Genomic DNA, 23,714 nt, shown 5'->3' with positions numbered 1-23,714 from the left:
CTGGGTCCCAAGCCCAGAGTGTGAGGTGTGAGCTGACAGCACAGGGTCCAGCAGGCTGGGCCAGTTAGGTTCACTGGACAGGGACAAAGCGTCTGCCTGCCCACCGCCAGCTTCTCGTTCCCCTGCTCCTTGCAGAGCTGTCACCTTGGCTCCCACCATGAACCCCAAAAGCCCTCTTGGACCTTCCTACCCTGGGAGTCCCTCACCAACCGCTGAGACTAAAAAGCTTTACTCTGGGTTCTCCAACTGTGTCTAGCTTGGCAAGCCCAGCGGGCTGCATTCCTTCATGCACATTTGATGAAAAGCAAATACACAGCCTATAATTAACTCCCAGGCTGTAATTAACACACTCTCGTTATTTCATATCATAAACCACCCCAAAATTTGCTGGAAATTGATTTTATTATTAATAAGTCACATGATACGAAGGGATAAGAATATTCAAAGGACATTTAGTAAAATACTGCTTTGCCCGAAAGGGCAGGCAGAAAAAGTTAAGGCACAATGGATGCTAAGAAAATAGGAAAAAGAGGCTGAAGAGTCAAAACAAGTAATCTGTGTGTACACACACACACACACACACACACACCCTCAGGCCCCTCAACCCATCAGATAAGAATTCACCTGGCATCAAAACAGTGAGTGGGATAAGATAACCAGAGGGCTGGGAGCCAGAGAGGGACTCCAGGAGGAGAGATGAGACGTCCTTTGGCTAGGACATTCCAAAAGACTGGAGATGCCTATTTATGATGACAGATAACAAAGTCCCTACTGCTGAAAGGCAAGCCACCTCGAAACATCTGGAGTGTTCAAGAGTCACCAAAGGGAGAAGGAGGTGACTGGAAATCCGGAGACAAGAGATTCACATTTCCTCCCCCACATTCTCCCCTGGGAAGGGAAGACAAAGCAAAGCCTGTGCTGAGCTGGGACTGCCTCAAGTCCCAGGAAGCACTCAGGAAAGCCAGGGACCTACCACGGAGGAGCCCGAGGGCTGGGAGGCCCTCCCCGAGGCCAGCTCATCTGGGGGAAGGCAGGTGGGTGTGGGAAGAGCCATGCCCAGGCCACATCCAGCCTCCCTACAAGGTCCTCGGGAAGGAGGAGACCACTCCCGTCCTGGGGTTTCCCGTGCATGGGCCGGCCCCCTGGCTCAGGCCAGGTGAAACCACAGCGCCATCCTGGAAGGAGCGCCAGCGGCTCCGAGGCCGGCGGCAGCATCCTTGTGAGTTGCCCAAGTTCACAGCTTCATGGAACCGAAGCAGACAAAGAAAGATCAAAACTAAAACCTGCAGCCCAAGGGGGTTTGGGAGCTCCTCCGGGTGTGGAGTGTGGGTCCAGTGGACTTGTTGGTCCACAGGACAGCCAGCTCCCAGCACAGTGACATCACCAAAGATGAGCAAGCACACTTTCCTTCTGGTCAGAGTGTCTCCTGCCCGCAAGAGAGGCCTGAGTGAAGGGCGCAGGGGCCATCCAGTTCCATCCAGCTGGGGAGGGCTTGGTGGGGGCCTCACCTTCTCTGTTCCTGCTGTGTTTCAATCCAGGGAGGTCCCCTGCCCTCTCCCTGCAGGGCCACGTCCCAGCCTGGTGGTGTGGGCTGGAATGCAGCAGAAGGAATGCGGGGGTGTGGTCACCAAAGTCCAGGGGAAAGACCAAAGACACACAGTACGCCCAAGTGTCCTGAGCCCTAGTCCTCCTCCAGTGGGGACACCTGCCTCCAGCGGGGACTTCAGGGCAGGGGATACTGTCCGTTTTGAGAGGGGCACAAAGGCGAGTCCCTGGGTGGGAGGGGGCGGCCGGAACCTGGTCAGATTGGTCCTGAGACTGCAGCGGGGCCTGGCGTCCGGGGGGAGGGACCCTGCAGGAGCCCCCAGCCGGCTCCGCACAGCACAGCCCGGGCAGCGTCCCAGGTACAGAAGTGACTTGGCCACACGCCGAGGCTGCCCTCCTCCCAGCGCTCCCCCTCAGGTAGCATGATGCAGGGCCAGGCCCGGGGGCTGCCCCCATGCCCTCCTGCCAGGCACTGCGGCCCTCAGCCCTGCTCCAGGCTCTCAGTGGGCTGCACCACGGTGTAGCTCCCCTGGCCCAGGGAGAGTTGCCGGCTGAAGAAGGACGTGCTGCGTCTCGGTTTCACCCGCTTGATCTGCTCGCCTGTCGGGGAGCAAGAGGGACACACACTGAGGGGAGGGCTTCCCGGGAAGGGGGCCCAGCCCCAGGGGAGCCCCTTCTGGAGCCTGTTCAGGATGAGCTCCCCTCTTCACTCCTGCCGGCTCTGTGAGCCTCAGCCCCACCCCAGCTCTCCCACCAGCGACAGGACACGTGGGGTGGGTGGCCAGCCTCCAAATCAGAGGCCACCAGGGTTTGCGTTTGATGCTGGGCCTGCTGTGCTGTCTAAACCTGTTCAAGAAGAGACCAGAGAGGTGTACAAACTTCCAGCTGTAAGTCACAGGGATGTAATATACAGCATACGGAATATGGTCAATAACATTGTAATAACTCTGTATGGTGACAGATGGTAACTAGACTTATGATCATTTCGTAACATATAAAAATACTGAATCACTATGTTTGTCAAAATCACTATATATATCACAATATATAATATATTGTATGTCAACTATAATTCAATTACAAAAAAAAAAAGAAGAAGAAAAAAAGAACAGACCAAAACCACAAAATACCTATAACATATACTACTGGCTGAAGGTAACCCTCAATGAGATAAAAAGACTTCCTTTTTTTGGCCTCACTACGAGGCTTGTGGGATCTTAGTTCCCCAACCAGGGCCCCGGCAGTGGAAGCCTGGAGTCCTAACCACTGGACCGCCAGGGAAGTACCTAAAAAGACTTCTTAAAAGTTAAAAATTTCAAGCCAGGTGATCAAGGTTAATATCAACAGTCATAGATCGTGTTGATAAGGTACCTTTGATATGATGTAGTAAAAATGGCATGTTACCTCTGTGATCTTCCTCCCCAAAACCCATAACCCTGTCTAATAATGAGAAAATCATAAGAGAAATTCCAATAAAGGGGCATCCTACAATATCCCCAACAAGTACGCCTCAAGACTGTCAAGGTCATCAAAAAACAAGGAAAGTCTGAGTAACTTGTCACAGCCAAGAGGAGCCTAAGGAGACATGATAACCAAATGTAGTGTGGTGTCCTGGACAGGACCCTGGGACTGAAAAAGGACGTTAGGTTAAAACTAAGGACTTCAGTTAATAATACTGCATCGCATCGGTTCATTAATTCTAACAAATACACCATATTAACCTAAGACGTTAATTTAAAAAATCAAGCAACAAAAGAAAAATAGGCAACAGAAATGAACAGTAATGCATGAAGAAACTGTACGTGATCAAGCATGTAAAAATGATCCCACTTCACCAGCATCCAAACCCCAACTCCAATGAGTTCTCTGCCCCTCAGGACGATAACACCCATCGTGGGTGAGGGTGGGGAAGGCAGGTGCCTCCTTTTCTCCTGGGACGGGTACAGTGGGCACACACTTTGACCCAGCAACCCCATTTCTAGGAATTTATCCTGAGGAAACAGTTCAGATTCCAGGTAAGGATTTGGCTACAGGTATGTTGTTTGTAGTAGCTGAGAACCAGAAATACAGTCAGCCCTCGGACAATGCCAACCCTCTGCGCAGTCGAAAATCTGAGTATAACTTATAGTTGGCCCTTCGTATACCCATGGTTCCTCCTTATCCACCGATTCAACCAACCATGGATCGTGTAGTACTACAGTATTTACTACTGAAATAGACCCGCGTGTAAGTGGATCCGCGCAGCGCAAACCGGTGTTGTTCAAGGGTCAACTGTAACTATGATGTCCAATGACAGGGGATGGGGGGGGAAGGGGCTGAGCTCACTAGGAGAGGAAGACAGCAACTGTGGTAACAAGTGTGTCAGAGAAAAATTATAAATTATTTTGCTTTTTCCGATGATAAAAATGACATGCTTGTAAAAATTTAAATGCCAGAAAGAAGCACGAATAAAAAAGGAAAGTTACAGCAGCTGATGGCTGCAGAGGGGTCTCTCCCTCCTTGTGCACGTGGACGCTGTCTCGCATGCTAATGAGCACCTAGTACCTAGTACTCGTACCTGATTTTCTCCTAGTACCTGATTTTTTCTACTCAGTGCTATTTTGTGAACATCTTGCCATTTGAAAACCAAAAAAAACCACAAAAAAAACCCTTTTTATTTTGGAATAATTCTAGACTTACAGAAAAGTTGCAAAGATAATACACAGAGTTCCTGCATATCCTCATAAGCCTCTCCTGTGTTAGCACGGTCCGTCTGTTACCACAGTCCGTGCCACAGCTAAGAACACTGGTACAGCTTTATTAACTAAGCTGCAAACCTGTGGATTTCACCTGTTCTTCCACAATGTCCGCTGTCTGTTCTGGGACTCGATCTAAGACACCACAGTGCACTAGGGTACGTATGGCATCTTTACCAGCTGCACTGATCCCACAGGGTGTGGGCCCATCGTTCCTGTACCCACACCTTTAATAACAGGCACCGGTAGTTTCTAGTTTTTCACATCTGGACACGTCTGCGGACGCAGCAGTGAGAAGGGATGGAGAGGGGCTCTTACTGCCGGAGCCCCGGAGGCCTCAGATTCCCTGTCGCAGAGTCCAGACGATGGGACACTGGTGCCCAGCCTGCCCCCCACCCCCCAAGCCAGGTCCTGCCGCTGGAGGCTAACTCACCGGGTCTGGAATTGCTCCCCACCTCCCTACCCTCCAGAGCTCCCCGTGGCGTGCGTGTGCCCGCGTGTAGGTACACGTGTACACCGCGAGGGGGTCACTCACCCTCCTCCACGTAGTCGATGGTGGAGAGATGCTGGATCCGGCTGCACACCACACTGCCCTGCCTCCGCAGCTGGGGGCGTTGAGTGGCGGGTGGTGAGTTGCCAGGGGCCGAGGCGGCGCCGGCCGCACTCTCCTGGGGGGCCGCGGGCTCCGCGGCCTGGCTCAGCTCGATGCAGTACTCGATGAGGCTGCTCATCAGTTCGGCCTGGGGGGGAGAGGGGGCCGGCGTGAGGCCTGGGGGGGAGCCCTGGCCCAGGCCCACCTCTCCCTACCTGCTGCAGAGCCAGATGAACCGAACCCACAGCCCCCTGCCCTCTGGTGGGGGAGGCAGTGAGGAAACCAACACCCTTTACGCAAGGAAGGAAGGGGGGGGGGGTGTGCTCTGTGGGCCAGGGGCAGGGGAGGCCTCCCATGTGGGGGGACTTCAGGGGTCAGAGATGGGGTGGGAAAGAAGGAACGCAGTTAGAAGGCGCAGGTCGGGAGGGAGGAGGAGGGCAGGGCTCTCGGCATGTGCATTTGCTGAGAGAAGAACCCGCAGCCAAGGAGAAGGCGGTGGTGAGGTCACCGGGTGGGAAGGCGGCTCCCTCTGGGCACATTCTTCTAAAGTGACGTCTTCTCAACAAACTGGAAACACTACGCACATCGACATAAAAGGTGATGTGACCAGATGTCAGCGGGCACGGTCTGGGCACCAGATGGTGGGGATGGCAGGGGATCGCAGACCCACAGACAGAAAGCTGCCAGCAGGTGGTGTCGCTTAGGCAGCACGTGTTTATGAAGTGTCACCCCGCTGCAGGCGGCAGGACACAGCAGGGACTGAGGTGGACACATGCCTGCCTCGTGTCGTAAGAAGAGAACCCGCTGGGGAGCAGGGTCAGAGGCCAAGGGGGCAGCCGGTGCCCACCTGCCCGACGGGGTGGCCCGAGGCCTCCCCAGAGCCACACAAGCCGCCCTGCGCAGGAGGAGCAGGGCAGGAAACCGTGCACAGGCAGGTCCGGGCTCCACACCGGCCTCCTCTCCTCCCTGAGGGAACTGCGCTGAGCTGAGAGGGGCGCTGGGCAGCGGGCAGCCGGTGGGGACAGGCCCTGAGCCCTCTGAGTTTCTCTAACACCGCTTGATGCTCCTGAGGTTCGGGGACGCGGCCACTGTACCTCAGCCACATCCGACAAAATGAAATATCCATTCGGGATAAAACTCAGCAAACTAGAAATGGACGGGAACTTCCTTAACCTGATGACGGGCGTCTATGAAAAACGCACAGCTAACACCACACTTACTCAGAGCAAGACTGAATGCTTGGGCTTCCCTGGTGGCGCAGTGGTTAAGAATCCGCCTGCCAATGCAGGGGACACGGATTCGAGCCCTGGTCCGGGAAGATCCCACATGCCGCAGAGCAACTAAGCCCGTGCACCACAACTGCTGAGCCTGCGCTCTAGAGCCCGCGTGCCACAACTACTGAAGCCCGCACGCTTGGAGCCCGCGCTCCGCAACAAGAGAAGCCACCACAATGAGAAGCCCGCGCACCACAATGAAGAGTAGCCCCGGCTCACCGCAACTAGAGAAAGCCCGCAAGCAGCGACAAAGACCCAACACAGCCAAAAATAAATAAATAAATTTATATTAAAAAAAAAAAGACTGAATGCCTTCCCCTCAAGTCAAGGATGTCTGCTCACACCTACTCACCACCGTTAACGGGGATCCGAGGCAGTGCTATCGGCCAAGACAACTGAGAGGCACACAGACTGGAAAGTTAGAGAATACAACTGTCCCTGTTCATAGACAATGTTAACTGTCCACACAGAAAATCACAAAGAACCTGCAAAAAAGATACTAGAAATAGTGAGTGAGTTTAACAGGGTTACAGGATAAAAGGATATATGGTAAGAGAATCAGCTGCATTTCTATACACCACAATGAATAACTGGAAATTGAAATTAAAAATAGTACCATCTCTGGTAGCACCAAAAGAGGGGGAGGGGGAGATAAATCTAATAAAAGATGCACAAGACTTGTATGCTGAAAACCATAAAATGTTAGTGAAAGAAATCAAAGACAAATAAATGGAGATATAAAATAAATGGACTGGAATATTTAAGAACATCTTTTTAAAAGACATTTTTTAGGGAAAAAAATCAAGTTATAGACTGAAAGAAGACATTTGCAAAATATGTATCAGATAAGGAACTGGTAGGTAGAATACATAATGAACTCTTACAGCTCGGTAAGAAAACAAATAACCCAATTTTAAAAATGGACAAAGGAAAAAAAATGGACAAGGGGAATCCTCTTGCACTGTTGGTGGGAATGTAAATTGATACAGCCACTATGGAGAACAGTATGGAGGCTCCTTAAAAAACTAAAAATAGAACTACCATACAACCCAGCAATCCCACTACTGGACATACACCCTGAGAAAACCATAATTCAAAAAGAGTCATGTACCACAATGTTCATCGCAGCTCTATTTACAATAGCCAGGACATGGAAACAACCTAAGTGTCCATCGACAGGTGAATGGATAAAGAAGATGTGGGCCATATATACAATGGAATATTACCCAGCCATAAAAAGAAATGAAATTGAGTTATTTGTAGTGAGGTGGATGGACCTAGAGTCTGTCATACAGAGTGAAGTAAGTCAGAAAAAGAAAAACAATTACCGTATGCTAACACATATATATGGAATCTAAAAACAACAACAAAAAATTGGTTATGGAGAACCTAGGGGCAGGACAGGAATAAAGATGCAGATATAGAGAATGGACTTGAGGACACAGGGATGGGGAAGGGTAAGCTGGGACGAAGTGAGAGAGTGGCATGGACATATATACACTACCAAACGTAAAATAGATAGCTAGTGGGAAGCAGCCGCATAGCACAGGGAGATCAGCTTGGTGCTTTGTGACCACCTAGAGGGGTGGGATAGGGAGGGTGGGAGGGAGGGAGATGTAAGAGGGAAGAGATATGGGGATATATGTGTATGTATAGCTGATTCACTTTGTTGTAGAGCGGAAACTGGCACACCATGGTGAAGCAATTATACTCCAACAAAGATGTTAAAAAAAGAAATTAAAAAAGAAAAAAAATGGACAAATGATTTGAACAGACATTCCATCAAAGAAGACCAATGGATAGCAAATGAACACACGGATGGATGATCAACATCATTACTCATTATGAAAATGCAAATTAAAACCACAATGACTTATCACTACCATACAGTTATTAGAATGGCAAACAAACAAACAAAAACTGATAACACCAAGTGCTGGGTAAGGATGCGGAGCTACTGGAACTCTCAGACATTGCTGGTGGGATGACAAAATGGTACAGTCACTTTGGAAAACCGTTTGGTAGTTTCTAGTAAAGCTGATCATATGTTTTATCATACAATCCAGTAATCCCATTCCTAGGTATTTATGCAAGAGAAGTGAAGGCATACGCCCACACAATAGCCTGTACACAAATGCTTAGAGCAGCTTTATTCACAAAAGCCCCAAACTGGAAACAACCCAAACAAGTGGGTGAAGAGCTGACCTGTAGTGTATCCATACACTGGAATACTATTCAACAATCAAAAGGAACGAACTGTTATACCACGAAATGTGGATGAACCTCAGGAGCATGAAGCTTAGTGAAGGAGGCCAGCGTCAAAGGGCTGCATACAGTATATATACTGTAGGGCTGGACCACTATTTGTTTATCTATCTACCAGTTGACAGACATGTATGTTGTTTCCAATTCTTTGGTTAAGACAAACAAAGTTGCTATGAATATCTTAGTATAAGTCTTGTGTGGACATATATCTCCATTTCTCCTGGATAAATATGATGCATGTGTTTATATGACATTCTGGAGAAAGCTAAACTCTAGGGATAGCTAAGGGGAGGTGTCAAGTAGCAGGTGAAGAGATGAGTCTTCAATCAGAAGCGGAATGTACAAAACAATTTAAAAAAAAAGCACAACCCCAAAGAAAAATTGGCAAAAGACTTCAACAAACAGGATATCCAGATGGTGGATACACACATAAAAGATGCTCAACCTCATTAGTGTGTGTGTGTGTGTGTTTGTGTGTTGCCAATTAAAACCACACGGAGATTTGGGGGTGATGGAAATAATGCCAATTAAAAAATGGGCAAAAGATGTGAATAGACATTTCGCCTCTAGGAAGATACACGGATGGCAAATAAGCGGCTCCATAGCTTGCCTGCGGTGGCAGTGGTCACAAGGGTGTGTGAACGTGTTACAACTCACTCTTATTGTAAATTATATCTCAATAAAGTTGACTAAATAATAAAGGAAGAAAACACAAGGAGATACCCCTCCTCACCCACCAGACTGGCTGAACGTTCAAGATGACAATACTAACTACTGGAGCAGCCAGCATGCGGCCACCGTGGGCGAGCGCCGAGCACGGCGCCTGCCTGCGACCCGGCCTGTCGGCTCCTGGGCGCGCACCTGGACGCACACAGAGGACATGTGCAACACCGATCACGCAGCATTGTCTGCAACAGTCCCGAACTGGAGACCCAAGTGCCCGTCCGCAATGGGACGGAAAAGTCAACACTAACAAATTCACATGTGGAAACACCCGAGAGCCGCATGAAAGACCAAAGCACTGCCACCTGCAGTGGGGACGAGGACGGAGCTCACAGACACAGGGCTGAGCGCAAGACACCGGGCAGAACAGAACACACTGTGGGAACCCACTGCCCTAAGGCTCAAAACCAGGCAGAACGACTCTGGGGTGACACAAGTCAGGATGTGGAGGTCCATTGGTGGGGGGCAAGGCTGGGAGGGGGCTCAAGGGGTCTTTCTTAATCTGAAAGGTGTTACATAGGTTTCTTTGGGGAAATTTGTTGAGATTAAGAGATGGGGGGCTTCCCTGGTGGCGCAGTGGTTAAGAATCTGCCTGCCAATGCAGGGGACACGGGTTCGAGCCCTGGTCAGGGAAGATCCCACATGCCGCGGAGCAACTAAGCCCGTGCGCCACAACTACCAAGCCTGCACTCTAGAGCCCGTGAGCCACAACTACTGAGCCCATGTGCCACAACTACTGAAGCCCGCGCGCCTAGAGCCCATGCTCAACAAGAGAAGTCACCGCAATGAGAAGCCCGTGCACCGCAACGAAGAGTAGCCCCCTCTTGCCGCATCTAAAGAAAGCCCGCGCACAGCAACCAGGACCCAACGCAGCCAAAAATAAATAAATAAATAAATAAATAGATTTATATATTTTAAAAAAAAGAGAGTTGGGCACTTTTCTGCATGTATATTATAATTCAATAAAACGTTTACTTAAAAAAGAAGTCTACAGAATTCCTTGGCAGTCCAGTGGTTAGGACTCCGCACTTCCACCACAGGGGGCATGGGTTTGATCCCTGATCGGGGAACTAAGAGTGATGTAGAAAATATGATGTCATCAGCATAAAGGTTGGGACGGCTGAGTGTTCAAAGATGAGAGAGGGAAGAGCTGGACAGGGAGAGAGCTCCCTTGCGAGGCCCTGGAGAGGAGGCCCAGCAGGGGAGACCGGGGGGGAAAGGCAGGAGGCGGGAGGAGCCTGCAGGAGCGAGAGCAGGCACCCGGGTGGCGGGTAGCGGGTGTGGCAGGGCAGAGGCTGCTGGGGTTGGAGCAGTGGATGCAGTGGTGGGAAGGAAGGCGCAGAGGGAGCAACGGGAGAAGCCCAGCTGTGGCGGGCCGGGGGGCCCGAGGTGGTGGCAGGAGGGGGCACGTGCTTTCACAGGAGTCCCTGGAGCCCGTCTCTGTGCTTGGGGCGGAGAGCAACAGGCTCTGAGTCCTGGAAGGGCCCTCCTGGAGAAACCAGGGTGGGAGGGGAAAGGGCGGGGATGAAGGTTCAGGTGGGAAGACCAGGTGCCAAACGGATGAAAGTGAAACAAAGGCAAAGAGGGGTCTCAGCCATTCCATGCCTGCTCGTCACCTGAGAGCCCCGCTCACCGGGGGCTCAAGGACCAAGGGAGCCAGTGCGGGCTGGTCACACAGCACCGGGCAGCCCTCCACCAACCACTGCCCCGACGGCAGCTGCCCCGCCAGCTGGCCGGGCCTCCCGAACCCGCAAGGGTGGCTCCCGGTCAGCAGGAGCCGGCCGCCTGGTCCCCAGGCCCTCAGCAGCCCTCTCAGCTCCTTGCCACCCAGCCTGGAGCCTCCAGTAGTCTGGGACCCCTGAGCCCCATCCCCAGCCCCGGCGCAGGCAGCACCCACCACTACCTGCTTGGAGTAGACCTTGAGGAGCTTGTTGACCGGCGTGCCCTCGCTGTCCCCGTCGAACTCCAGCCACAGGGCAGACTCTTCCTCCTCGGGAGAGGTGTGGTCCCACGACAGCTCCTGGAAGCGCAGGCCCAGCAGGACGTGCTGGCCAGCGGGAGACACAGAGCCTGGACTCCTCTGGGCAGAGGCCTGCTCCCCTGCCCCGTCCCACGCGGGCATCACCAGGAGGATACACCTGGCCAGGCTATTTACCTCCAAGGCTGAGCCTAAGCTCAGGTGTGAGCTTCTCTCAGGAGAAGAAGCCCCGCTTCCATCAGACCCTCAAAGGAGGCTGTGGTCCAGGGAGCATGAGACCCCCTAAACCACGCACTTCTCATCAGCGGGTCAAGCTCCTGACAGCTGGGGCAGTGACTCAGGGGAAGGAAGGTGGGGAGGGGAGACCTTTCCCCTGAGATCAGCTGGGTAGCATCTCAGCAGGAGGCCGGATCTGGGCCCGGCATGTTGGGGCACAGATGCCCAGGAAGGGCTGGGATCCCTCTCTGGGGACAACCAGAAGTCTCCCCCAAACTTCTCTGCTGGCTTAGCAGGGACCCCTGCCCAGGTGCAGAGAGGCCCACAGGGCAGGCTGCTGACACCATCTTCTACCCAGGCAGCCGAGACACCCAGCACCACATGCGGGAGGAGGAGCAGGACTCAGCCAGCCAGGCGGGCTCCCAGTCGCAGGGCTTTCTGGGAAAACCACCAGCTAGTCTCCAGCCACTGGCCAGGCAGAGCGGCCAGGCCCTACCAGCCTCTCTCCACCAGCTGCAGCCTCCCCCTGTCCCGGCCACCGCCCTGCCTAGCAGGCTGGGCAGAAAGGCTGACCCACAGCAGACCCAGGGAAGCCCCCAGGATGACAGTGGAAGCCCCAGGGACATCTGAGGGAAGGAGGCCAGACAGGCCGCCCACCCTGCTCCCAGGCCAACCAGAAGCCCGAGGGAACCAGGAAGGCCTGGGTGATGACCCCACTCCCTTCCTCTGCAATGAGGCCCCCACTCCAGGTCCCACCCTGGAGGAGCAGCAGGTACCTTCTCCCTGCTGTCAATGACATGCACGCCCTCCAGACTGATGGCCACAGACACTGGCTTTTGCCCGCCGCGGTGCAAAAAGCCCTGGGCTGGCTTGTCAATCTCGCCGTGGAAAAAGGCAGACCTGGGGAGGGAAAGCGGTGTTAGGCTGTCCCCTCCAGCAGCGAGAACAGATGGCCCAGGGTCTGGGTTCACCCACCAGGGGATGCTCTGGCCAGGCCCTGTCCCAGGCACCTGAGAAGCTTAAGCTGTTTGGGTGACTGAAGGTTAAATGGAAACCCACCCCAGGGGAGGGAGAAACTGAGGGGACGGCGAGAGGGAGGCTTCGCGGAGGTGGTGGCATCTGAGCTGATCAGGCAGGACAGGCGGGTTTGAACAGGCAGAGGAGGAACTGGGTGGCACAGAGAAGGGTGGGCACTGCAGGCAGAGGGCAGAGCATGAGCCCGGGTGTGGGACAGAGCAAGCTACGTTCAGGGAACAGCCAGGAGCCCGAGGGCTCAGGGTCTGGGGGGTGTGGTTGCTGGAGGCTGGGAGAGCCCCGCTGCCCACCGTCCCCCAGGGGCTGCCCAGGCAGGGAAGCAGCTTCAGGACTCGACACTGAGAAAGGGAAAGGGTGCATCAGCCTTGGGACGCCCACCCGCTGAGCTGTCCCCCCTCCATCCTGCCCCGCCACGGCCTCTTCCTCTCCTCTGGCTGCCCTGGGCCTTCGCCCACACGCCCCCTCACCCCTGGCTAAGCCAGAGCCCTAGTTAAATCCTGCAGCCCCGGGCTTCTATGGTGGCGCAGTGGTTAAGAATCCGCCTGCCAATGCAGGGGACATGGGTTCGAGCCCTGGTCCAGGAAGATCCCACATGCCGCGGAGCAACTAAGCCTGTGCGCCGCAACTACTGAGCCTGCGCTCTAGAGCCCGCGTGCTGCAACTATTGAAGCCCACGTGCCTAGAGCCCGTGCTCTGCAACAAGAGAAACCACTGCAATGAGAAGCCCGCGCACCACAACGAAGAGCAGCCCACGCTCAATGCAATTAGAGAAAGCCCGTGTGCAGCAACGAAGACCCAACCCAGCCAAAAATAATAAAAAAATAAAATAAATTTATTAAAAAAAAAAAAAATCCTGCAGCCCCGAGGACAGGACTGGAGACAAGCACGCTCTACCTTCAGTTCCAAGAGCAGCGCTGAGCACGGCCCGGTGCTCCCACTCCGGGAAGACTCCCACAGGCTCGGTTCAGGGCTGGGACTCCTAATCCGCTGAGGAACTGAAGCAACCCAAAGAGTGGCCACTTGGCCGCCCGCACCTCAATTTTTCACTCTCTATTCGATCCTATCAGCACACACGCATCTCACTCACCATAAAAGCTAAAGACCTTTTGCCGCCCCACGCCCACACTGCTGCTCCGCCCCTGGGCTCCGTCTCACAGCGCAGCTCCTGAGAGAGCTGGTTACACTCACTGATTCTTCTTCTCATTGTCCTCCACCCACTGCTACCCCCAAGATGCTGGAGCCAAGGTCAACTATCAACCACTAGGGACCAGTTGAACTTGACCTTGAAGCAGCAGCACCTGAGGCTTGCTCACTCCCTCCTCCTCAACACCTCCTTTCGCCGGGCTGGTGTAGACCCTCTTTTGTTTACCGAGGTGTCTCCAGCACCTAGAGGGTGCTGGCGCACAGCAGGCACACAGGAGCTATTGGCTAGACGTGCCTGCATGAATGAGAGCTGGCTGAGGGGGAGGTGGGCAGGTCCGTGGACCATGTGGCTGAGGCAGGAGGAAGGAGAGGACCTGTCCGGTGTCCTAGCCCGTGACGGGGAAGGGGGAGGACGAGTGTCCAGCCTGGGACCCGCGGGGCCCGAGGTGCTGGCATCCGGACACACCTCGCGTGAGGACAGAGCTCGGCGGGAACGGAGATGGGCTCACGGGCCGCGAGGGAGGGACAGTGGGCCTGGGGCCGTGGCCGCGGCCAGGGAGCCGCTCACCCGTAGAAGGGCAGCTCGTGGCACTTGAGGAGGTAGGCGCGGTAGTGGGGGCTGAGGGAGGCCTCGTGCTCGCTCTCGCTGCCGGCCACCTCCTTCACCCTGCTGTAGGCGTTCAGCAGGCCCTGCTCGCCAGTTCCGGCCTTGGTCCCACGGCCCCGCAGGGCAGCGAAGAGCCCGTGGCCCCGCTTACAGAGGTGGGCAGGGAGGAAGGAGTCCAGCTTCTCCCTGTGGAGGAAGGAAAACGGGGCCCGGCATGAGGACGGCTCCATGCCTGCGGGCTGGGGAGGCGCCGAGGTTCCCAGGGCGTGGGGAGGGCAGGGGGCGCCCTGCACACGGACCCCCAGAGAGCCCACTGCCGAGATCCCTGCAGCATGAGAGGCCTGAAGGAGAAGTCAGGAGACTGGGATGAGAGCTGAAACCAGGCCCACCCCAGAAGCAGACTGTGGCCAGAGGAAGGTTTCGATTTCTAAACTGGTGATTTTACAACCAAGAAATGGTCCAAGTGACCTAGAGCTATCAATGTTCTGTTCTGCCAAATAGGGAGGTAAAAAAACCACCAACCTACAACTCATCAGCACAGGTTCATGAAGGAAAGGGCATTTTCAATCACACACAGAGTCGGGAAGCATCCTGGCGTGACGGCACCGTTCTTCCCCCTCAGGCAGCCCCCTGACTCTGGCCAGGCACTGGCCCTTCCAGGGGGACTGCAGCCGGGGCCCAGCCTACGAGCAGTGAGCGCCCTCTCCAAGCCTATGTCTCCACGTTTAAATAAGGACACGGATCCCTACTCACATGGACGGGCGCCGGCATGTGCATGGCATGTGGTGGGTGCCAAACAAATATGGCCGAGGTTGTCACTGTCACCGAAGAGGGGAGGGGTCCCTGCGGGGGCTTCTGGAGGACCAACACCCCGGGCCATGGGAAGGGATGGCTGGCCCTGCAGCAGGGCTGACGCAAGGAAAGACCCTGATGCCCAGAGAGGCCCAACTGCAGGGCGGCATGAGGACGGGCATCCAGGGGGCTGCCCCCACTTCTCAGGGCTGCCGTGGGCATCTTCATCATCTGTCCCCCGACATCCCTGCTTCCAGCCACAGCGCCCACTCATCATTGGAAATCCCACCTTCCCACTCTCAGTCCACAGGGTCTGTGCAGGCTCATGGCAGGTCCTAAGGGAGGATCTGGGCCTCAGCCAATCAGCACCCTGGCCACTCTGTCTCCTTTGGGTGGACCTGGGCCCAGTCACCAGATGAGTCTTAGGACTCTGGTCACGTGAGGGACGAGGTCTCTCCTTGCCAACGTGCAACTATTTTGGCCACCTGGCCACCACGAGGCAAGAGCCTGAGTGCGAGCTGGCCCAGAGGACACAGGGCTGGGCGAGGAGAGTGAGGACAGGGTCTTGGGGTTGGGGGTACCCAACCGGAGCCCCTGCATCTCAGTCACCCCAGACCCATCCATTTCTTGACAAAGTACCTCAAGTCCAAATAGTCTGAGCTGGATTTGCTGTCACTTGCAATAGGATCAGACATGCCCATCACGAGAGCCAGGATTTCTACGGCTGCCAGCCTCCAGCCAGCTCAGCTGGGATCACTCAGGCTCCACTGAGCCCATGGTGGCCCCTGCTGGGCCCCGACACAGGGCCCTGTCTCTGTGAATCCTCCCCCCCCGACACAACTGTACCCTGAAGGGCTGGTGTGGGTTGGAGCCCTGGGTCTAGGACAGGCTGTGTTCAAAGTTTATCTTCAGGGCTTCCCTGGTGGCGCAGCGGTTAAAAATCCACCTGCCAATGCAGGAGACAGGGGTTCGAGCCCTGATCCGGGAAGATCTCACATGCCGCGGAGCAACTAAGCCCATGCACTACAACTACTGAGCCTGCGCTCTAGAGCCCACGAGCCACAACTACTGAGCCCATGCGCCACAATTACTGAAGCCCGCGCGCCTTATAGCCAGCGCTCCGCAGCAAGAGAAGCCACTGCAATGAGTAGCCCCCGCTTGCCGCAAGTAGAGAAAGCCCGCGCGCAGCAACGAAGACCCAATGTAGCCAAAAATAAATAAAATAAATAAATTTTTTTTAAAAATTAAAAATAAAAGACTACATAACTGTTACCAGTTTAAAAAAAAAAAAAAAGTTCATCTTCTTTGGAAATATCTCTAAACCTCAAGATCATTGTTCACAGAGGTCAGAGACAGCCTGGTCTGCTTCCAGGGTAGACTCAATCGTCACGACCCCAGGCCCTGCCAATTCCCACAGCAAAGAGCACGGCTTCTAGACAGACGGGTAGGAAGCACAGAGCCGGCATACTGGAGCATCCAGGAAATGGGGCCTCGTCCCTGGAGTTTGAGACTAAGTGAGACTGTCACTGACAACTGGGACTCAGTATTTGGCCACTCCCTGGCTGCGACCCGCAAAAAGAACAAGCCCAACTCCCCCTGACCTCACACGGAGTCCGGGCTCCACCCTCACACACCTCTGGGGGTCCTCTCACGGACGTCACTTCCCCCGTCTCCCACTGCCCAGGCCCCTCAGCCCAGAGCAGACGAGGAAAAGGAGGTTCGGAGAGGTGGGGTGACTCACCCAAGGTCACACAGCGTCAGGGCCTCCTGACTCCAGGACCTAACAAGACCACTTGTACCCAGGATTCCGAGGTCACCCTCCCCACCTCGGGCCCCTGCCTCAGGTCACGCTGGCCCTCACCTCAGGGCACAGGCAGTGGGCTGGCCAGGCTGGTAGGGCCCGAGCTGCACGCGGCACACCAGGGCGCCCAGGGCCTCGCAGTCCTCCACGTCGCATGGGTACCGAGCGGCCAGCACGTTGCTCTTGGCCTCCTCGTAGAGCAGCCGCAGGACCTCCTTGTCGTGGATCTGCAGGCCGGTGTGGCAGGGAGGGGTGGCTCAGCTGGGTGGGGCACCAGTGTCCAGGGGTCAGGACAAGGGGAGGCTGGACACAGGGCACCAGACCTGGGTGGTACCGCCTGGGAATCCCTGCCTCACCTGGAGCTCCCGCCGTTTGGGGAAAAACACGTTCCTCCGGAACTGCAGGGAAGGCTCATCTGGGGAGAGAGGAGGGGGTCACCGGCCGGCCGCCCCACGCCCCACGCCCCACGCAGCCAGCTCTGCCCTCTCCCCAGCTGGCCCAGTCTCCAGTCCCCAAGCCTCCTCCACCACCACTGAGAAAACCCCCGGGCTGTGCAGAGACAGGAGGCGTGGCTTATCTCAAGCTGCTCACTGCCCCCCCAGCCCACCCCTCCTGGGCTCCTCTCAGGGATCCCTCCCTCCTCCGGGGCAGATGCCGGCCCTGCCTCTCAGCCAGGGCAGCTCCACCTGCCAGGGGAGGCCTGGCTGGGCCCGGAGCCCGTGCTCCAGACCCCGGGAGGCCCCTGGGACGGGGACACACAGGCAGCAGCACTGACCCATGGCCACGTCATCGTCCGGGGCGTCGGTGAATCGCAGCAGCAGTTCCTGCCACTGGCGGCCCAGCTTGTAGGGCTGGTGCTTGGGCTTCAGCTGCACCTCTGCAGGACGACAGGGGAAGCGGCCATGAAGCCCTGACCAGTGCAACTGCCACCCACTAACAACAACAATGCAAAGATGACGCAGTCATGACCAATATTAACTGAAGTAGGTACGAAGTGTCCAAAACCATTTCAAGTGGTTAAAGGCAACTGCCCTGCAATAACCCTACCCTCATTTCATCCAATGAAAATGAGGCTCAGAGAAGAAAAATGAGGCTCAGAGAAGTTAAGGTGCTTGTCCAAAGTCACACAACAGGGACTTCCCTGGTGGTCCAGCGGTTAAGACTCCGCGCTTCCACTGCAGGGGGCGCGGGTTCGATCCCTGGTCTGGGAATTAAGATCCCGCGTGCTGCATGGCTCAGCCAAAGAAACAAAAAAAAACCCAAACAAACAAAAAAACAAAGCCACATAGCAAGTGAGAGGGGGTCAGGTTCCAGGCAGAGTCAGTCTCTGACTGTTCCCTACGGTGCCCAGGATGGGCTGGAGCCGAGAGGCTGTGGCAGACGGAAGGTGCTGGGGCCGGTGGTACAGATGGCCCCAGCACCGCCGTTAGGAAGCAGAGCCCAAAGCTGGTAACTGAGGCCCAAAGGCCCAAGGGGCTGTTCTCCCCTGCTCCTGGCCCTGCCTGGGCCTCGCCCCGGCCAGCCTCCACCCCAGCATCTCCCCCGGGGGCTCTGGGCTCCAGCTGATCTTCCATCCTGCAAGCTCCCTGCCTCAACGCCATGCCACCCAGCTGCCACCAGAATCACTGGCTCCACCAGGAAGCACTCCTGGCAACTTGCTCCTGGCAAGCCTTCCCAGCACACTTTAGACGGTGAGTCCCCTGAGGGCAGGGACACTTTCACTCCTGTTCCCCACCGGACCCCTAGCATCTAGCTCTCTGCCCGGCACGAGGTTGTGGGCGGGTTGCTCTGCACATACTTGCGAGACGAATGAGGTAACTGGATAGCTGGGACCCCGGGACACTGTCCACGGTCCCCAGCCAGCCTCACCCCCTGAGCCCCAGCAGCTCAGAGGACTCCCGTTATCAGAAGAGGCCTGCGCTGACCCTGCCGTCCCACGCTTCCAGATGGGGCCTTCCTGCCTGGAGGCTGTCACCCCAACGAGACCGACAGTCCCTGGAGCCCTTTTCCATGCAGACTGACAGTGGCGTGGAGAAGGTCAAACCCTCCCAAACATCCAGCTTGAAGGGCGGCTCCAGCAGACAGCACCCTGTCCCTGGGGCATATGTCACCGCCTCACCCACTCCGGGCGTGGTGCGGGACCAAGAGCTCTGAGGGCCCGAGTCAAAGCTGAAGTGGCCTTTCAGCCTTCCTGAACCCAGCCTGCGAACAAAGTGGGCGCTGACTCCGTGCTGGGGCCTCTGGGATGGGGCAGTGCCCCAGGGTGACCCACTGGCCACACAGGCAGCCCATTCATGTTCCCGTGACGGGGGAGCAGGAATGCGACGACGAGGGAGTGGGGGAGGAAATAAGCTGCCCCACTGCAGGGACAGGGCGTCTGAGGCAGGGCAGGGGCCCCACGAAACCACCCCCAGCTTTCCAGAGACACAAGCCAAGGGGCCCGCGGTCCTGACCAGCAGCCAGAAGGGTGAAAGAGGGGCAGCTGAGCTGGGTGGGGAGCGGCCGAAAGAGACCAGAGACCGACCAGCAGGAAGAGGGTGGGCGAGAGCGGCAGCTGGGCAGGAAGCTCCCACTAGAGGGTGGGGGTGGGGAGACAGGCACTCCCTCTCCTACCAAGCGGGCACACCCTCCCTCCAGGGCACAGGCACAAACTCCTAGGGGCCCAGGGACCAGGCACACCCTTCTTGCCCCTGTTCCTCTACAAGGGAGGAGAATGAGCACAGAAAACATGCCTGGTCCCGGCACCAGCTGGGGCATCCTCTCCTGGCCCCTCTCCTGACCAAGCCAGCAGGCTAGCAGCCCTATTCTGAGGCCCCAGGGAGCTCCCCGCTCCCCCCCACCTCATGTCCCCCAGGCCTGCGGGCTGGAGGGCCCCCACTTGCCCTCATCCCCACTCCACCCGCCCGCCTTGGGATCTCAGCCTGAAAGGGCAGGACAGGGTGATCACGGGCCAGAAACCAGGCAAGGCTGGAGACCCCCTGCAGAGAAGCTGGGTTCCCACTCATCCTCCCCACCCTCAGGAAAAGTCTCATCCTCAGGGGTGGCTGCTTCCTGGGCCGGGTCCCACCTTCCTCCCTGCCTCCACCGAGCAGGATGCAGCTCAAGGAGGCTGGCTGGGGGCCACCCAGGCTTCCATTCTGATCTTGGTCCCACCACTCACTGGTCCCACGGCTCCAAACCTCAATTTCTTCATCTGCGTGACCAGGCTGGGCCATGAGGATAAGGTGAAACTCTGCTTGCAAAATGCCAGCTCAGGCTGTGGCACAGACCACGTGCTCGGTGAACACGCACCCCCTCCCTCCCTGTCCGCCGCCCCCACCCCTCCTGATGCTCAGGCTCCAGCAGCACTGAGGCTGAGGGGTAGGCTTGGCCCCTCCTCTGCCTCCAGCACAAAGAAAGGAGAGGCGGGGGCAGAGGAGCCAGGCCACCTCTCAGGGCTCTGGGTCCTGAAAGCCAAGGCTAGCTCCAGGACATAAACAAGTCCCACCTTCCCCTGATGTATAGCGGCCAGAGGTTCCAGAAGCTGCCCCCTCCTTCCCCACCGGTCAGCGCCCTTCCAGCCCTTCCGCCTGGGCTTCTCACTGCCAGCCAAGTCTTACCCAGCAGAGGGGAGACAAGCCAGAGCGCAAAGGCATCCAGGGCAACATCCGGGAGCTGCAGGACCTCACGGACGGTCTGATGCAGCTCGTGGGCAGTGAGCGAGGGCAGGTTCTCCATGGCCAGGGGCACCACTGTGTCATCCGCCAGGTACACCAGCACGTCGGCTGCTGCAATGGAGGCCAGGCAGGGTCAGCTGGGCCCACTGCCCAGGCATGCCAACCAGGCACCCTCCACTCCCCGCCCTGGGGCTGCAGCCCCCAGCCTGCACCCCTTGGGGTGACCAAGGTTACATTCCAGAGGCAGAGCCCCAGCATCCCCGAAGGACCCCGTGAAGAGTGCTGTTAGGACTTACTGAAGACCCTCAAACCACCCAGAAACCCAGCAATTCCAGCCCAGGGACCAGCCTAGACCCACCGTGACCCCCAAAAGTTCAAATTAGGGCTGGCTGCTCCACCCCCACACACTCCCCTGGCAGCCCCAAGGACTCTGGTGTGCTTCTTCCCTGAAGGAGAACATTCTACAGGTGGGACTGAGGCAGAGGTAGATTGAACCCATCCTGAGGTTACAGTAGTTAGTAAATCAAGCAGGGAGGGAGAGAGCTATTATCCTTAAGCAAATCACTATCTCTCTCTGACCCAAGCTAACATGGGGACAGAAGATTCTCAAGGCCATCCCAGGGTAAAGCAAGTTCCAGGGCTCAGCTTCCTTAGGACTCTTTAAGACTCGGGACTCAACACGATGGCCTTTCAGTGTTAAACAGAAGTACAATCCAAAAAGTTGAGTGTTCCCCTGTGACAGCCTGTGGGATGCCTATTTGGAGCCTGGAGCCAAAAGGAGACCCTTGAAAGAGCAGCCGGATTCAAATCTCCATCACTGGAACCACAGGTACCATGAAGAAGCACTCAGCTCCGAGGCCAATATACTTGGGTTCCAATCCTGCCTGGCCTCTGGCTAGTTGACTGATTTCAGTAAGTCAGTGTGTCAAATGCCTCAGGTGCAAAGTACCGCTAATACCAACCCCCCCCCCCCCCGCACCACCCCCCCACGAGCTTCTGTGAATCAAATAAGATGAAGCCTGTGAAACGCAAAAGTACAGTTTATTACTAACACAAATGAAGGTGCTTTTTGGATCCCCAGTCTGTCCTGCTCTAACAGCTACTCTCTTGAGAGATCATAAAATAATGTCCAGGAGGCTGAAATTCAAAGGGAAATCTGGGACAGTGAAGGCTCCAGTATCCTGTCACTTAACCTCTCTAGGGCCCAATTTCCTTCCTATAAAATGTAGATAATGATCTCTGCTTTCAAAAGGCTATTTACCAAACAAAGAAAGTGAATATGTCATTTTTCATTCATGAGATTTCGTTTGAATTTCATGGCTACCTAAGATTTTACAAGTGAGGAAATAGAGATTCAAGAAGGGTACCCAACTCAGCCAGTAGCCTAGTGACAGAGCCCAGGTCCCCGGACTGACTTGTCACTTTTCCACACCTCAACAGACCTTATTTGTTAATTAATAAATAAGATTCTCTTCAATGAAAGAGATGACAAGCCAGGGCCACTTCCTCAGGGCTGGGGCCCTAGGAGGGTACAGCGGGGAGAAGACTGGGGACAGGGACCCACCTCGGGCTCCCACGGAGGACACGCTGCTTCGATGGGACCGATCAGCGGGGCCGGGTTGCCCAGCATTGTCTTCTGTCCCGTCCATCTGCAGAGGAAAAGAGAAAAAGCAGCTACTGGAGAGTCCGGAGCCCTTCAAGCTCTCACTGAGTAAGGAAGGGGTCCCGAACTGATCTACGAAGGTGAACAACCAGGGCTAGAGGCACTGGTGTGCTGACTAGCGGGGTGAGGGGTGGGAGTCCTCCGCCAACTGGAGGTCGGGGCAGGTGGAAGGGGTTGGGGCCGTGGTGGTCAGAAGACGGGTTAAGTTCGGTTCGCCGGGGTGCCCAGGCACGGCACGGCGCACCCCTGTCCGGGGCGGAGGCCCGTGCAGGGCGTCGCCGCTCTCTCACCTCGCAGAGACGCAGCGCCCGCCGCCTCAGTCCAGGTTCCTGCCCTGACCCTGGCCGCCAGCTGCTGCCCCGGCCTCACAGCCGGCCGGCACTCTGAATCCCGCTTCGGCTCCAGCTCCCGGGGCTGCTACGCGGAAGCAGAGGCGGAGGAAGCGCCGCACACGGCCCCGCCTCTCCGGCCCGCAGGAGCCAATCGGAGCTCGGAGCCGCCGCGCACGCGCCCTGCCTGCCGCCCACGCGCTCACGCCCCTTGCCCGCTCGCGGCTATCGCGGCCTCACGCCTCCAGGTTCTTGTGGCTGCGTTACGAAACTGCCTCGCCACCTACCCGAGTCACTGGGGGGGGCCAGTGGCCCACACACACGGGTCCCGTCTATTGGCCGGTAACAGGGTGTGGCGAAGGTTCAAGGAAATCGGGAATGGGGGCGCGAGCTCTGGTGCTCAAACGCGTGTGACTTTGGGCCGGTCCCCTCACCTGTAAAAGGGAGATGCTTCGTGGGTGCGTATCATGGAGCCACACTGTGCTGGGCGTTGGGTAAAGGTGACGCAAGCCGCCCCCTGTACTGCAGCGCCTCGAGGCCGTGAGGGGTGATAGGCTGTCCGCGGTGGTCAGGAGACAGGGTCCCTGTCCCGGCTCATCCTGGACAAGCCCCTTCGCTTCCGGGCCTCAGTTCCCTCCTCTGTAAAATGAAGAGGTTGTACTCGATGACTTCCAGAGATCCTCAGATTACGTGTCAGAAATCCAGGCTGGGCACACCTGTTATTCCAGGGAGCAGTCACATGAGCCTTCACTATCTTGGACACACAGCCTGGGACACCTTGCGTCGTTCGCAGGCTGGGAGAGGCATTGGGGCCCCGAAGAAGCAGGTGTGAAACCACTTATCCCCAGGGTCATGTCACTAACATGTATGTCCTGGCAAGGCCAGCATGTGTGTGCCTGAGGTGTAGAGGTGCCTCAGAGAGAAAAACAGGTCCATACGGTGCCTTCCTAAGCCAGAGTAGCCAGAGGTTGTTCTAAGTGACAACAATGGGCTGGGGGATCAGGAGGGTGGGGGGGTGGGGGGGTGGGAGGTAGAGGGCTCGCCCTGCCCTGATTCCAGCGCATTGGAAGGCAGCTCCAGCTCCTAACCCAGTCCAAGTTTCCTCAGTATTTGAAACAGCTCTTTGCCTGCCCTGCGGGACCCACACTGCCCCACGATTGGCCCATTACATCATGTTTTCCTTCCCAGCATGATCTAAGGGCTCAAGGAAGCTCAGATGTGAGCAGTGGGAATCGGCATCTCCCTCCAGGTTCTCAGCTCTGGGACAGGCCACAGTGGCTTGGTGGCCTCCCTAAACCAGCTGGACTGAAGTGTGAACACAGTTCAGTGTGTTGAGTGCTTACTGGGTGTGCGGCCTGGG

At 56.2% G+C, this 23,714-nt stretch overlaps 1 protein-coding gene across 5 annotated transcripts; it reads right to left on the bottom strand.

The window, feature by feature from the left end:
• Positions 1–392: 392 nt before the first annotated feature.
• FRMD8 (FERM domain containing 8) lies at positions 393–22,971 on the bottom strand. Of its 5 annotated transcripts, none has more exons than XM_036860864.1 (11): positions 22,789–22,971; positions 21,927–22,011; positions 20,306–20,473; positions 17,482–17,583; positions 17,063–17,121; positions 16,767–16,933; positions 14,075–14,299; positions 12,105–12,228; positions 11,038–11,181; positions 4,816–5,020; positions 393–2,145 (listed from the first exon to the last, which is right to left on the bottom strand). In XM_036860864.1, exons 2-11 carry the CDS (start codon positions 22,009–22,011, stop codon positions 2,027–2,029), a joined length of 1,398 nt encoding a protein of 465 aa, XP_036716759.1. In that variant the 5' UTR covers positions 22,789–22,971; the 3' UTR covers positions 393–2,026. The 5 variants fall into 5 exon arrangements, 4 of the variants coding, with proteins under 4 accessions (XP_036716759.1, XP_036716758.1, XP_036716760.1 ...); XM_036860863.1 differs by lacking the exon at positions 22,789–22,971 and adding an exon at positions 22,316–22,468; XM_036860865.1 differs by lacking the exon at positions 22,789–22,971 and adding an exon at positions 22,316–22,468 and having other exon boundaries at positions 20,306–20,470.
• Between the last annotated feature and the right edge of the window lie 743 nt (positions 22,972–23,714).

The sequence above is a fragment of the Balaenoptera musculus genome, chromosome 8 (genome assembly GCF_009873245.2).
Source record: "Balaenoptera musculus isolate JJ_BM4_2016_0621 chromosome 8, mBalMus1.pri.v3, whole genome shotgun sequence".
Lineage (NCBI taxonomy): Eukaryota > Metazoa > Chordata > Mammalia > Artiodactyla > Balaenopteridae > Balaenoptera > Balaenoptera musculus.
Note: the sequence above shows the minus strand (reverse complement) of the source record. Positions and strands in the feature narration are given on the sequence as shown.

Excerpts from the sequence above, each read along its gene's own strand:
- FRMD8 (XM_036860864.1), bottom strand. The coding sequence starts at position 22,011 with ATGGACGGGACAGAAGACAATGCTGGGCAACCCGGCCCCGCTGATCGG. Across the intron at positions 17,584-20,305 it reads GCTTGTCTCCCCTCTGCTGG|AGGTGCAGCTGAAGCCCAAG; the intron begins GTAAGACTTGGC and ends GTCGTCCTGCAG. Across the intron at positions 5,021-11,037 it reads TCAAGGTCTACTCCAAGCAG|GCCGAACTGATGAGCAGCCT; the intron begins GTAGTGGTGGGT and ends TCTCCCCCCCAG.